The 14872-nt window shown below is 45.8% G+C and overlaps 4 protein-coding genes across 9 annotated transcripts; 1 reads left to right on the top strand and 3 right to left on the bottom strand.

Moving 5' to 3' along the window:
* Positions 1–36: 36 nt before the first annotated feature.
* LOC117894623 (bax inhibitor 1) lies at positions 37–1852 on the bottom strand. 2 transcript variants are annotated; one of them, XR_004648882.1, is made up of 5 exons: positions 1616–1852; positions 915–1368; positions 682–852; positions 504–615; positions 37–317 (listed from the first exon to the last, which is right to left on the bottom strand). XR_004648882.1 is itself a non-coding variant. In XM_034801788.1 (4 exons), exons 1-4 carry the CDS (start codon positions 1684–1686, stop codon positions 279–281), a joined length of 735 nt encoding a protein of 244 aa, XP_034657679.1. In that variant the 5' UTR covers positions 1687–1850; the 3' UTR covers positions 37–278. The 2 variants fall into 2 exon arrangements, 1 of the variants encoding a protein (XP_034657679.1); XM_034801788.1 differs by lacking the exon at positions 504–615 and having other exon boundaries at positions 1616–1850.
* Positions 300–7384, bottom strand: LOC117894618 (cleavage and polyadenylation specificity factor subunit CG7185). Of its 5 annotated transcripts, none has more exons than XM_034801777.1 (8): positions 7000–7382; positions 6156–6866; positions 5337–5477; positions 4604–5067; positions 4243–4542; positions 4105–4173; positions 3820–4042; positions 300–311 (listed from the first exon to the last, which is right to left on the bottom strand). In XM_034801777.1, exons 1-7 carry the CDS (start codon positions 7063–7065, stop codon positions 3841–3843), a joined length of 1953 nt encoding a protein of 650 aa, XP_034657668.1. In that variant the 5' UTR covers positions 7066–7382; the 3' UTR covers positions 300–311; positions 3820–3840. The 5 variants fall into 5 exon arrangements, with proteins under 5 accessions (XP_034657668.1, XP_034657670.1, XP_034657669.1 ...); XM_034801779.1 differs by having other exon boundaries at positions 4105–4170; XM_034801778.1 differs by having other exon boundaries at positions 3820–4039; positions 7000–7381.
* A 255-nt stretch (positions 7385–7639) lies between these two features.
* Positions 7640–9684, bottom strand: LOC117894476 (alkaline phosphatase). The gene is made up of 4 exons (XM_034801577.1): positions 9506–9684; positions 9040–9299; positions 7874–8978; positions 7640–7820 (listed from the first exon to the last, which is right to left on the bottom strand). The coding sequence occupies exons 1-4, from the start codon at positions 9573–9575 to the stop codon at positions 7690–7692; spliced, it is 1566 nt and encodes a 521-aa protein (XP_034657468.1). The 5' UTR covers positions 9576–9684; the 3' UTR covers positions 7640–7689.
* Positions 9685–10504: 820 nt separating this feature from the next.
* Positions 10505–12450, top strand: LOC117894612 (syntaxin-7). The gene is made up of 6 exons (XM_034801764.1): positions 10505–10680; positions 10834–11043; positions 11110–11179; positions 11254–11398; positions 11507–11926; positions 11992–12450. The coding sequence occupies exons 2-6, from the start codon at positions 10905–10907 to the stop codon at positions 12085–12087; spliced, it is 870 nt and encodes a 289-aa protein (XP_034657655.1). The 5' UTR covers positions 10505–10680; positions 10834–10904; the 3' UTR covers positions 12088–12450.
* The last annotated feature ends 2422 nt before the right edge of the window (positions 12451–14872 follow it).

Here is a 14872-nt window from a genome sequence, read left to right as displayed (position 1 = left end):
AACTCCATTTATGGCACAATACTTTGATGAGTTTTAGTCTTTAACTTGGGGCTTTATTTAAATAGAGAATTTTTAGCCTGGGCTGTTGCACAATGAACGCCTTGAATGTGTTGTTGTAATTTAAGGTCCGAAATATGCACGGCCATAAGTTCTTTGAAAAGAAGGGGGGGCATTTTCTAACGTAATCAGTTTTGTTGTAGTGTACATAATGTAGATGTATCTGCTGTTGGTTTGTTTATGTTTTTTTTTTGGTTATTTAATGCTGCTACCGCCTGACCTTAGTTCCTCCTGCGGCGCTCGTTTTGCTTGCGCTCCTCCTGAAAGTAATTCAATTAGTTAGTAAGTTGATTATCGCAAATAGATAAAGCAAAGCGCATAAGTATAATTTCACAAACAGCCAGCCAGAAAACTTTGCAAACGTTTTGTCAAAATAAATAAAAAGTGTTGGAAAACTTTCGACTCCAGCTGGAAATTGTGAAAATATAATTACGGGCAGAAAGTACCGTTTGAATTTGGTTAATCTTAATCTTAAGAGATTATTTGACTTGGTTAAAAACTATTGCAAAGTGTTCGGCGTTGGGATATGCTTGATGCTTAGACCATAAAGGGCTTGAGCTGTGGGACGATGGCTTGCAGGCTGTAGCAACTTCAAAGTAAAACCAAACGAATGGTGGAGCTTACCTTCTGGGTCAAGATTATGAGCAGACGACGGAACATGCTCAATACGTCAAAGAAGAGATCCAAAGCATGCTGTACGACATCGCGATTGCCATGGCGGCACTTCTGTACAATGTTCTGGGTATCGTAGACTATGAAAGCGGCCATGACGAAGACACCCACATACAGTTGAGTCTGAGAGGAGAAATTATGCGATTTAGTTAGCAACCACAGACAAGATTCATTCGTTTACTTACCACTTGCACCACATACGACTGGAATAGCATGTTGAAGAGACTCAATAGGGCCATGGTGTTGACAACGCTGACTAGTATTCCGCCGAGGAACAAATACTTGCCCTGCTCGGCCAGGAGAGCGGCCAGCGAGAGCGATAGAAAGGTGACAAAGGTGCCAGTGAGTGCGGTGATAATAATGGCCGGATTGATGTGGCTGACGTAGGCCAGCAGCGGCCCCATTGTCTGGCCGGACAGAAATCCAAAGGCATAGAGCATGGTCAAACGTGTGCGATAATTCTTGCCATTATCCTTGTAGAAATGCAGCCCCAATACCAGAAACAGCGTGGCCACGGCAGCCAACACGCCGAGATCTAGAAAACCGCGCATCTGGCAGAGGGCACCCACAGTGGTTGCGGCTGCGGTGCTGCCCAACACCATGTAGACTTTGGCCAGGTGCTGGCGCACATGCGGCTCACTGGAAAGAGGAGGTGGACAAAGACACGGCAGGTTAGTTTCAAGGACAATCGATTCGTTGGCGAACGCGACCAACTGTTGATGTGGTTCAATACCAAAACAACACGTCAGTTCCATCTGCAATTCCCCCCCATGACGCAGCGCGTCCCAAAACAATTACAATTTTTGGACCCGAGACTCGGGGCCAAGTGCACATGCACCCGCCGCCGCTTGCCCTTGTCCATTAGGTAAATAAAAAGATAACTTACTAGCGATCGTTGAGGCCATGGACAAACGACTGAAAACGTTCGTTTATTTTCTGTGCTGTTGCTGCTGCCATTTTTACTAAATTTTTTTCACTTGCTGAATAGTTTTCAGATCTTGTTAATTTTTCAAACGGAGGAGTGAATCTGAGTTGTTCACTGGCAAACTGCTTTGTGAGTTTTAGTTAGTTGGTTGTCGGACGCCTACTTGTTTTCTTTTTCTGTATTTCACAAAATTTTACTTGTTTTCAGTGATTTCTAGAAACAGTGTTGGCTAACGTTGCGATTTGTTGGAAAGTTCCAGTGGGGCAGAGCAAACATATGACGCGTGCGCCTTAACTTTGTTTAAGTGTTTTATTGATTTTTTGTTCACTTGGCGGTAAATTCAAAAAAGTCAATGATACATTATTTTGAAAAACAAAACACGGCGGTATATTTGTTAACTATAAAATATTGCTGGGCATCTTGTGTTGTCTTAAAAACTGTTCCGACATAGATGCGAAATGCTTGACTTGGCCATTGGGGGGGACGGAACGTTGAGCAAGATTACAAACTATATAAATATAATCAAAAGTTGGGATATATCCGTATTTATCTACACAATATCATGGTGTAGAAGTAGAAGTATAACATTACCTGGTTGTTTAAACATGACTTAATAGACTGAGTGTTCGTTTTTTATAAATGTTTCATAGATTTCATTCAAGATCACTATCACAGATTTGAAAATTGTACAAGACATCGATTACTTTCTGCAGTTAAGCTCGTAATATTTGAAACCCTATAACCTAGGCCTCTCCCTGGTGGAGAGTTACAGGTGCATCAAACTGGTAAACGTAACTTTCTGGTTAACAGAGGTGGCAAATTCTTTGGTTTTGTAACTAGGGGTTAGTGCGGCATGAATATATCTTAGTTGAATATTTGTTTACAAAATGTATTCATATGTCGAAAATAAAATAATAAAAAGTAAAGCTAATAATATCAAAAACTAAAACGTAGATGATACAATACGAATGCAAAATGCTAGACAGATGCTTAACACAGATCTGTTGTTAGGAACTACATAAAAAAGTTCGATTTGAGCGTTAGTAGAGTATTTTCTACGCTAAATGCGATCAGGAATTACGTTTATAGAGTAATTTAGTCTTATATCCATCCATCTCCATCCAACTTATACTTATATAAACATGATTTTCAATAGGGTTCCGCAATTTGTGCGGCAGATGAGATCAGTCGCCCCATTCACACACTTTCGGAGACAGAGGAACACGTCAAAATGATCGACTTAAATATATTATATGATATGATAAATAAAAACAATTTTAAAAACAAATGATTGATGAATGTTTACAACAAAAGAATCATTGAAAAGTCTTTGTGGAAATACATTTAAGTTAACGATTTGTGTTGTTGGCCACAGTCGGCCTCAGAAATTATGATTTTGTTAATATAACAATTTCAATAACAAATTGCACACAGCAGTGCAATGCAATTCAATCAATTTTGGCATATTTTACATACAATTTTGGTTGTACAATTATAAATTCATTAACTAATAAGGGTTATCGGTGGGTTGTTGTTTTTTTTTCTTTAAATATTTATGTACTATATAATAAAATACAAAAAGACACAATGCAAGACAGTTTTGGTAAGGTTTCGTCGAACAATTATTATTTTTTTTTTTGTTTTCATAAGTATATGTTTTATTAAATAAACCGAAATATTAGAGTACAATAATATTGAAATTCTGCTGCGAAGAGGGCAGGGGGGCAGGTTGAAGTATTAGTTTGTGTGATGATCATCCCATTCCCATTGCCCGTCTGTGTCGTAAAAGTGTCCCACGATGACTGCCGAAATCGCATCCTCTGCTGTAGCTGCTGCTGCTGTTGGTGTTGCTGCTGTGGCTGCTCCTCCTCGAGGAAGTGGAAGGCTCGTAGAGACAGTCCTTGCGTCATTGGTGGTATTGGTGTAGGCTTGTCAGCATATCGGCTTATTGTTTAGTATGTCTAGGAGAAACTATGTTATATGCCATATTCATATCCTACGTATTGGTAATGTTAGATACAAATTGAAGAATCTGTTAATTTGTATAGCTGGTACAGCCGGCCGGCCACTGGCTACTGACCCACTCCACAAAAGCTTGCGGCATTATTTGTTTTGTTAATAAGAGTTTTGCGTGTGTGTGTGAGTTACTTTTTCCTCCTTTTTACTGGCTGCTGTTCCTCCAGCAATCAATGCCTGGACCGATGCTCCTCCCGCCTGTCGCGATCACGCTCCCTCTCACGATCACGATCCCGATCGCGATCACGACGCTCCCTATCCGATGAGCGATACCGTTCCCGATCCTCATAGTAGCGTTTCGATGACGGCGCCTCAGCTGCTTCCGCCACAACGGGCTCGGGCGACTTCCTTGGACGTGCCGAGCGACTGCTGCTGCAAGCAATGGGTTTTGATGCCATTAAAAATGATGCCTAAAACATTCAGTTCTTCATTACCTTTCATCCCTGTAGTGATCTTGAGCCTGACGTTCACGTTCTCTACTGCGCGACCGCTCGCGATAGCTGCTGGAAATAAAGATAAATTTCAATATATTTTTGTCTGGCAAAAGATTGCTGTGCCCAGCTCGTGCTCACCCGCCATCCCGTTCACGCTCGCGATCGCGATCACGCTCCCTTTCGCGTGACCGTTCGCGATACCGCGAGGATGAGCGTTCACGCCTCTGCCTGCTGCGATGGGAACGCTCCCTGGAGCGCGAACGTTCGCGTCGATTATAGCTCTTCGCCTCGATGCCGTGCAGTGTGTCCTGCAGTGAGCTGATCAGTATCTTGCAACGCTCATCGTGTGCCACTTTTGATTGTTTAATCAGCGAAATGGCTGTGACCAGTGTCTCAATGGCGCTGGAGTATTCGCCGGCTGCGGCATCCGACACAGCTCTAAAATAAAACAGCAAATAAATTACAACAATTGGAGGAGATTGAGGGACTGAAAACCCACCTGGCAATTGCTGAACTGCTGACCGTGCGATTTCTGCTCATCACCTCCTCGAACTCAGCCTCCGTTAGCTGTGGGCCCATTTGTGGATCGGGGAACGGTCCTGGCGGCTTGCCCTGCGGTGGTGGCCATGGACCGCGTGGTCCATGCTGCGCAAACTGCGGCGGTGGACCGTGCTGCGGTGGCATATTCATGCCCTGTTGCGGTGGCATGTTCATGCCTGGCTGTGGCCCACCTGGTCCGCCGTGCGGTGGTCCGCCCATGCCCGGATGCTGATTTGGACCGCCGGGCTGGTTGAAGAAAGCTGGATTCACATGTGGTGCGGGTGCGCCATGCGGTCCGCCTGGGCCCGGCGCTTGGGGAAGACCACGCGGCGGACCCTGAGGCGGGAAGCCGCCGTGCATGGGCGGACGCCGCCAGTCGGGACCTGGCGGACCCCGCACAGGCATACCCATGGGTCCCTGGAACTGCAAGGGCAAAAGAAAACGAATCAAAAACGATGCAAGAAACAAAGGAAAAAGTCTGAGGAATGGCTGAATGGGCAATGGGTGTAGCATGGAATTATTTCTGAATGTTCTGAATACATCTCTTATGCGGCGCAGTACATACAATGCCGTGCTCTAAAGTTAGCTTAAATAATTGTTAGTTCTTGGGGGAAGGTTCTTCTGTTAGATTTTTGACACATGAGTTTATGGAATTTTTGCTCTCATTTTGTTCGGTTAGGGATTTGCTTTACCATTGGTCGTTGCGGTGGTCCGTTTGGTGGACCTGGTCGCGGCCCGCCCGGCCTCTGACCTGGCCATTGGCCCTGTGCTTGCGGATATCTGGGTGGCGGCTGTTGGTTGCCCATGAGACCGCCCTGCGGATGCATTGGCGGCTATAAATTAATACGTAAAATTACGTTTAATGTTGTTGTTGTTGTTGTGGAGTGGAAGTGTGCGTAAGCGTTGTCATAGACATGGAATAGAATATAAATATAAAGCGTAATACATAAACATTAAATTATGGCATCACTCAATTGTGGATTACAATTACAAAAGGATGGAAAAACACAGAGGATAAAGTTCTTCATTCGAGTTACAATTTCGAGCTTATTTTTCATACAACTAAAAGGAGTATTATGTATTAGGAGATAGGTACAAAAAACAATAGAGTAGAAAATGTTTGCAAAAATTGCTCTGAAATTAGTTGTAACTAAACCGAAAGGATTTACTATTAAAGATACGATACTTAAAATCATAAACAATAAAATTATGCAATTGGTTTTTGCATGGATTTAAACTACTTTAAAGTGCAAAAGATCCGCGAGAGGATTTTGTTATAAACTAAATATACAAATTTTAAATATATTTTATTGTAAAGTTTCACAGAATCAACAAAATTTTGCATTCAGAACAATTTTAATGAGAATCTGGGAGTAGGGTAGGGCAGAGGAGGTATCAATAACAAAATGTAGATGGCGTTGGTTAATACCGAAACTTTTAAGAGGAGAGATAGAGAGGGAGAGAGCATGCGAAGGAAGAGTTGCTATACAAAAATAAGAGTGGAAACACACCTGCATTCGCGGAGGTCCGTTATTGGGTCCCACTTGCGGGACTTGCGACATATGCTGCGGTCGGTACTGGCCCGGCGCCATTATGGGATTCATGCCGCGTGGCGGATGACCGGGCGGACCGCCTTGTGGCCCACCTGGATGTGGCGGCATTGGGCCACCACCCATGTTGGGCGGCGCTGGACCGCGTGGCGGACCATTCTGCTGCGGCGGCGGCACTGGTCTTGTTTTCTGCAGACTCTCGAATTGCGTGAGCGCTTGCTTGCTGGGATACGTGACCACCGGGGCCTGACCGTGCATCTCCTTCTTTGGCAGTTGATCCAAAACGGCTCTCAAGCTGGATTCCGTGCCCAGCGATATGACGCTGAAACCCTTGGACTGTCCATTTGCACGATTCTCAAAGAACTTCACCTCCTGCAAGTCGTTGACGCCAATGTCCCGCAGTGCATTGGAGATGTCCTGGTCCGTTGTCCACCATGTGAGATTCCCCACGTATAGCTGGTAGCGACGGTTCATGGTTGGAGTTAAGCTACCACCGCCCTGATGGTACACTCCATTGGGACCGCCACCTCCGCTGGACGCAGAGTCTCCCGAGCCTGGTCCGGCAGCACCATCCACCGAGGGGGTGCCGCCGCCCCCGCCACCAGAGGCAGCCGCCTCGGTGGGTCCGCCAATGTCATCATAGAGATCAACGCCGTCGCCTCCGAATTCGTCCTAGAGTTGGGTCGCGAAAGTGTGTTGGGGGTTCATTGAGCATTAGTGTGACCAAATCGATGAAAATGTGTACATGCACGCAACTGGCCAGCACGCCAGCCGTCGAATCGTATCGACTTTCGTCACCTCTTACCTGAGACTGGCCGGCAAAGTCCTTGTCCAGGTCTTCGGCGTACAAGTCCAAGACCACATCGGCCATGGTTGCCACGAGCTGAGTCTAATTTGATGTCGACCTAATTCCTCTTCAGTGTTTGCTGCACTTTTCCACTTTCTCGCACACGCGCTTCGTAGCAGTTGTCTGTTCTAGCCGGAGCAGCCACCGGCGCGCGGCTCTTTTACTCGCACTAGCTCTGGTTATCTCGCTTAGCGACAATTAACTTGTTAATTGCTTTTCTTTTCACCGTATCAGTGTATTCTTCGCACAAAAAATTACATTCTACTTATGTATACACAACTTTTTTCTTTGCGAAAATTTTCAGCAGCAGCTACGCTAAAAATGGCGGAGATGCGTAGAGTGACCGTTTCTGACAGGGCTGCTAAAACATTTATACGATGATTCAATGGTATCGATTGAGATTGTAGAGATAAAATCGTTACAGGTAACAGAAAATGAATATTAATTAGGAAATTATAAAGTTTTAATTTAATTTCAATGTACTACTCCGTACGTATTAATAAATTATTTGTCGAATTATTCGTTGCAAACGTCGATATATCGTTGGAACAACCATCGATTGGTTAGCATCCCTAGTTTGTTGAGAGTTTTACAGCACTTAAAACAGCGAACATTTATTAAATTAAATTAACATATTTTAACCATAAATTATGGATTGTAAGACACTTTGGGCTGGAGATCACAGTATGTAATTCCAGGCCCAAGGCAAGATGCATATCCCATCATAAAGGGGATGGTATTTTGTTCATAAACGCCGGTAAACAAATGCGCCCAAGGACCTGCAAGTGGGAAATGATTAATAAAAGTTATATTTACAGTTACTGCAGCTTACCGTGAGCATACACGGCCACGTCGCCGCCACCATGGGTCTCCTCCGTCATGGGCACACCGTGGGGATAACGCGCATCCTTGTCCCCAATGTCCGACGTTGTGAGATTAACGCGTTCCACCACGCCATCCTTCGATTGATAGAACTTTTGATAGTCCGGACCGTTGGCGTAGGAGAGTGTGGCATAAGGCTTGGAGTCCACATCGCTTAGCTCGGAGTTCAGGCCGGCAATGCTGTTGTTCACATCCGGATAGCCGCTGATCGTCACCGTGTGCCCGTGGTCGGCCGTGACGACAATCAAAGTGTCCCAAGGATTCGTCAGGAGACGAGCCTTCTTAATGGCATTCGAGAATTGGACGGTTTCATCGAGTGCCTTCTTGGCCTTGGTCTCATGATGGGCGTGGTCGATGCGACCGCCCTCAACAAACAGAAAATATCCACCATGATCCCTGGAAAGGATGTTGATGGCGGACTCCGTCATCTCCGACAGCGTGGGAGTGTCTATGCTGTCGTCCAAGTGGTAGGCCATGTGCGAGGCATTGAACAGTCCGAAAAGGAAGTCCGTGCTCCTCGCATCGTTGGCCAGCAGGTCCGTGCGATTGAAGACCACTCGTGCGTTGCCTGGCTTGCTCCTCTGCCACTCCTCGATGAGGTTCCTGCCATCCAAACGCTGCCCTGGGTTGCCATACACATCCTTCTGTGTGTTGGGCAGGAACTTCGAGGTGCCGCCGCCCAGGATCACCCGCAGGCGTTGCCCCACATCCCCATCTATCAGCTGCTGGGCAATGTCCGGACACTTGCTGGCATTTTCCCCAAAGGAATTCACATCAAAGTCGCTCTCAAAGTCCCGATTCGAGGTGTGTGCGTAGACCCCAGCGGGACTGGCATGCGTTACCCTCGTGGTGGTCACCACGCCCGCAGACTTGCGACCCTTCAGCGCCCAGGCGGCAATCGAGGAGAGTCGATTCTGCGGCAGCCTGGCCCCGGCACAGTCATTCAGCTGCACATCGGGCGTGACGCCGATGGTCAGATAATTCGCTTTGATGCCCGACAAATAGGCGGAGGCCGTGCACGCGGAGTCGGCGACTTGCTTGTTCGCGCAGTAAGTCTGCAAAGGCAGGGAAAAAGTAAGCAATTACCTTGCGGATGAGGTGTGGAGTGTTGCGTACCTTTGAGAGTCCCACAAAGTTGAACTTTTCAAACTCCAAACGATTCCGCTCGCCCACAACTCCTCTCAGTTGGCCATCAAAGATGCGGCTGGCGGTGACGGTGGGCACGGACATGCCATCGCCCAGGAACATGATCACATTCTTGGCCACATACTGATTCGGTGGCGTCGACAGCTTCTCGTAGAGCGTGCGCTGGGCGTCGTGGAACCAGAACTCCTTGCTCTTCAGCTCCTCCACGGAGCGGAGGTTCCAGGCGCGCTCTGAAAGAGAATTCGAGGTGGGATTGTCGTCATTCGGGCAGTCGAATATTTAATTTAATTATTTGATATTTATTTATTCTTTTATATGCGTTTAACACTTGATTAATCTCCTTTTTGGTGGCATGTGTTCTGTGTTTACTTTCTGTCACACTCTCACTTGTATCTTGGGCATATTTTATGGCCCAAACCCGATAAACGTCACGCACCTGGCCCATATTTGTACTGACAGTGGCAGAAAACAAAGTGGAAAACGAACGCTAACCAAAAGCCAGGCATCGTTGTCAGAATTTTGATGAACTTTCGACTGTTCCGATCCGATTGCGAGAATTGAGTCCGAGAGCGTGTGACAAAACCTTTGGCAGGTCTACGGGCCGACTAAACCGCATTTGTTAACTGGATGCGTATTTATAGAAGTCTCGAAAAAAGCAGCCCCAAAAACCCAGCGACAGAACACACAAATTTTTAAAGCGAGACAAATCACCGATATACCCGGGGGATAATAAATTAAAGCCCGCCTCTGCATTAGGAACGTTCTAAATGAGCATTTTTCCCCTTCAGCTATTTAAATGTTATCCGCTTTAATGCCCTTATTTAAATTAGCTGCGATGCACACAGACTCGAGGGTCTCCCAATCAGGTTCGATGTCGCTGCATCGACTGTTGCATATCATTAAAATTAGGATCGTTAAAACAAGAGATGGATGGGGAAGATTATTGCATTGCATTTGAATAATTAATACAAATATCGGGAATACCTCTGGCGACATTTGAACTTTTTTTAAAACTTAATTAGACGTAATAGATTATCTGGTTTTTGTTGGTTAATTTATTAATGGGTTCGTTAACCTTTATGACGGATAGTGGCTCTAGAAAGCCTTTCTGGCTGTCTCTCTCCACGATTTACTTAATATATTTGCGCTTTTTATGGCATTATTAATTGGTGAATGACGAAGGTGACTTTTATTTCTTAGAAACAGGTTCTAACAAAACAAGTACTTGTCTGTTTATTATTGTTTATATGACTTAATGTTTGCAACATGCAATACCTGTCGTGAGATTTAAAAAGTGCGCCAAGTCACTGTTTCACTGGCAGTGTTGAACATGTTCGTAGTTACTACTTTTATGCAGCCCTTAAATATTCATAATTTTCGATCCCATAATAATATATCGCACACATATTATCACTTATCGATATATTGATTGTATATTTATCTCTGTTGTAAAAAAGTTTGTAGCAAAATTGCATTTTCATAGTTTTATTGGCCATAAATTAACAAAACAAAGAGTGTGCGGCAACAGTAAAATCCAGTGATCAATGATGTGTTAAAGTAAAAGACCCACAACGAAGGTCACCACGCGGAACAGCAAGGGCAAACCAAAAAGTGGGTGGCATGAAAACAAAGGGCGACAGCGACACTTTCGCAAACAACACACAAACACACACAGAAAGAGCCTCCCACCTGAGACGCATATTCATGATATAAGTGTTGAGGCACGAACGCAGCTAATTTAATTGTGCATCAATTGATTTGCAGGAAAGTGAAGCAGCTGATTCTTGTGTGCCACGTAAAAGTTGAAGGTCAGCAAAGTGTCGGCCTACGAAAGCATGGACTTGCAGCATATGGAGAATGGTGGCGGACTGGGCGGAGGCGGTGGTGGAGGTGGCGGGGGCGGTCTCAGCGAGATAGACTTTCAGCGTCTGGCGCAGATTATAGCCACGAGCATTCTGAAAGTCCAACAAAATGGTGCAGTAGTACACAGAAAGTACCCAACTAACGATGACTAATGACGCGTACTTTCCCTTCTTTCAGTTTCGACCATGCAGCGCATGGTTAGTCAGCTAAACACACCACAGGACTCCCCCGAGTTGAAGAAACAGCTGTAAGTACGAGTGTGCCGTGGCAAAGTGATCAAATGATCAGAAATTGAGAGATAAAAATGGTTCCTCCGTACAGGCATCAACTCATGACCTACACCAACCAGCTGGTGAACGATACAAACAATCAAATCAATGAGGTGGACAAGTGCAAGGAGCGGCACCTGAAAATCCAGCGGGATCGGCTGGTGGATGAGTTCACAGCGGCACTCACCTCCTTCCAGGTTCGTGTGTGGCTTTGCTTTGTTTACGCCAAAAGATAAGCTAAAGTCTTGTCGTATGAGTCAGCTCGAAATTGTTATCTCAATTGCCAATTTTTTGACTAATTTTAGGCCGTCCAGCGGAAGACGGCGGACATTGAGAAGAGTGCCCTGCGGCAGGCGCGGGGAGACAACTATAACATTGCCCGTCCGCCCGGCTCCTCGCGCACTGGCAGCTCCAACAGCAGCGCCAGCCAGGAGAACGGTTCCTTCTTCGAGGACAACTTCTTCAATCGAAAATCCAATCAGCAGCAGCAGCTGCAGCAGACACAAATGCAGGAGCAGGCGGATCTGCAGGCGCTGGAGGAGCAGGAGCAGGTCATACGCGAATTGGAGAACAATATTGTGGGAGTCAATGAGATCTACAAGAAGCTGGGTGCCTTGGTCTACGAGCAGGGCCTCACGGTGGACTCCATTGAGTCGCAGGTGGAGCAGACCAGCATTTTCGTCTCACAGGGAACAGAGAATTTGCGCAAAGCGAGTTCTTATAGGGTGAGTGGATGAGCGAAGCTGCCATGGATCTATATCGTTTATAATCTTATTCTCTCATTTTGCAGAACAAAGTTCGCAAGAAGAAGCTGATACTGATGGGCATACTGAGCGCCGTTCTGCTGGCCATCATCTTGATACTCGTCTTTCAGTTCAAGAATTAAAGCAAACTGAATGCCAATGCGAATTATTCAACATAAAACCAAACTAGATAATTGTTGTGAAAAGACAAGTGTTGCCGCAAGCAGGCCCCCACCCCTGGCCGTATTTGTGGCTTACCTTAAATCAACTTCCACTGTGGGCTAGAGGGAGAGTGCCGGGCACGTATTAGAAGGAAGTATTCACACCGTGATGCACGTGCGCATAAATGTTTTTGTTCGCTTTACAAAAATTTCAAATTATTATTATACTCTTATTCTTATTCTTATTATATTTTATGAATTTTCTTGTGTACTTTAATATTTACGCACCCTGTATATTGATATAATTGATTAACAAAACAAATGTTGGCTGCAGATACGAACTAATGTCAGCGCTTTGCATTGTATTTAGGCTTAAGAATGATCAAGTTGATGGGCATACTCACACACACACACACACGAAGAGAATAAATTAATACAGAGTAATCATCGAAGAAACATATCTGCATATGCTCCGATCCCTATCCTGTCGACCACTTCATTTGGAGCCATGAAACGATCAATGAATGGAGCGTCCGTCCCCCTGCTCGAAATGTGCTGCCTCATTGCTGTGCTCCTCCGTTGGCTCTGCCTTAACGATCGCTGCGATCGTGGCCCATTGTTACGCATGCTTTAGCGGCTTACCCCAATCCGACTGGGTGTTCACACACACACACACACAAGCACACATGGACACACACATTAATGCTGCGGCAGACGCTGCTTGTGCATGTGTTGGATGCACTTGAACCGTTCGGTTGTTGAGGTGTGTCAAGTAAAGGGTTTCCTCCTTGCATACAAATTGAGTTTAACATTTTTTGCCAATTCACTGACATTGATAGTTCGTTTGGGCATCATTTGTGTGGCATGGCGTGGTGTGGCGTGCTCTGGTGGCTTCTTATCCACTTGTTGGGCTCATCGAGTGGTTTTCTCGCATGCATTTAAGTGCAGCTCATTTCCTTCTCTAACTCTTGGGCTCTGTGCTGGCCAACACAATAATTTATTGCCAAGTCATGTAGTTATTTCTGGACCAGGTCCCTGCTATACCCTACGCTGTCAGGGGTACATACACTTGATGATCTTGCCTTACTCCAGGCACAACTTCTACGGTAAAAAAGAGCATCAAGACTTCTGCCTTTGGTTTTTTGTTGCTCTTGCTTCAGGTTCTGCTTGGCCGCTTGTCAGTGGCTGTCCAAATACGTCACCGAATTCCCTGGCTGTGCTGCTCGTTTGATTGCGCTCTCTATGGGGTCTTATGGGGGCCCACGGCACGGCCTAATCACATCGATTATGAGTACATGTGGCCCTTGGCAGGTTGTGGACATCCATTCATAAACGAAGAAAACCAAAAACCAATCCAAAATCCAAATCCAGCCCCGAGGCCACAGGTCACGTTGCGAGCATCGGACCACTTCGAGTGCCGAAGGTGTTGAAAATTAACAGAAATATGCACACCTACGACATGGAGCGATGTACATCAGTCGCAGCAGGTAGTCCGAGGCTCAGTTCCGAGGTAGTTTCGAGGCTGTTTGCATAGACGTCTGAATCCCTGGCCCATAATAATATTGACACATTGATCCAGGACAGGCCTGAATGTGCAGCCGTATGTGAATATTAATTCGAATCTCATTTGCAAAGTCATTTTGTACAAATAAATCCAGCCCTCTGCTCCGTCTGTCTGTCTGTCTCTGTGGCCTTTTCCCAACTTGGCCGCATGTTTTGACTTTGGCCAAGGGAATTTCCGTTGCTTGCGTGGCTAAGCGGTGGATTGACTTACCAACTTGCTGGCCAGTTACTGAGCTGCTGGGAAAATTGGGGAAAATGGCAAGCGGCAAACCAGAAGCAGCCTTCCGGTACCCGTCTAATCCTTCGCTCCCGCGCCCGCACATTTCACACGTTTCTTAGCCCAAAAGATCGTTCCAATACGTTCCCTTCAATCTGCCGTTCGATGATTGCTGATGATGATGCTGATGATGATGTGTGCACCGTATAAACATCCGGTTTTTGTGGCATTTCCCAAATCAATAAACTTATTATTATCCCACTTTTTGTTACCCTCCGCACCTCCGCCGCACATTTTTAACTGGAAAAATTCTTAATTAAGCGTTTTGCTTTTATGAATGAAAAACTAAAGTGGGGTACAAGTGCGCTCCCCCCACAGCTGCCTCATGGCTCCCCTTGAACCCCATGGATATTGTTCTTATTACAGAAACTTTAAGTGGAATTACGGCGAGCAGGCGGAGGCAGTGGGTGTAAATCTTTTGAATTTTTATTTAAAACAAAAATGCCAAATCAAAAAAAAGTTTTCGTTTGATTGTTCTACCTGTTGGGCGGGGAGTGGGGCAGGGGCAGGCGGGTGTGGCAGCCACTTTCGACAGTTTTATTAATGAAATTCGCAGAAAAACCTGGAAGCTCTCTCTCTCTCTCTCTCCCCCTCTATCCATCTTTATCTGTTGGCCCGTTTTTATGAACTGCTTCAGTAGGCTATGCTCCCCTCTGCCCCTCCCTTCTTGCAGGCTGTGGCGCACACTTCTAAACAAATTGGGTGTCAAAAAGTGCGCACATTTCAAAAGATTTAACCGTTTTGCAGGCCGCCTTCTTGCCACTCTCTGCCTTTGATCTCAGCCGAACGCAACTGCAGACGCCGTTTTTCATGTGGCTGCCACGAGCTGTGGCTACCGCTGCCGAAGGCGTGGGCTGTCTGCACAGTGGGGCCTGCAACCTGCTGCTGTTTTACGGCAGAGAACTTCAAAAATATCACATCTGAGAT

This window comes from Drosophila subobscura, chromosome J (genome assembly GCF_008121235.1).
Source record: "Drosophila subobscura isolate 14011-0131.10 chromosome J, UCBerk_Dsub_1.0, whole genome shotgun sequence".
In the NCBI taxonomy this organism is placed as follows: domain Eukaryota; kingdom Metazoa; phylum Arthropoda; class Insecta; order Diptera; family Drosophilidae; genus Drosophila; species Drosophila subobscura.
Note: the sequence above shows the minus strand (reverse complement) of the source record. Positions and strands in the feature narration are given on the sequence as shown.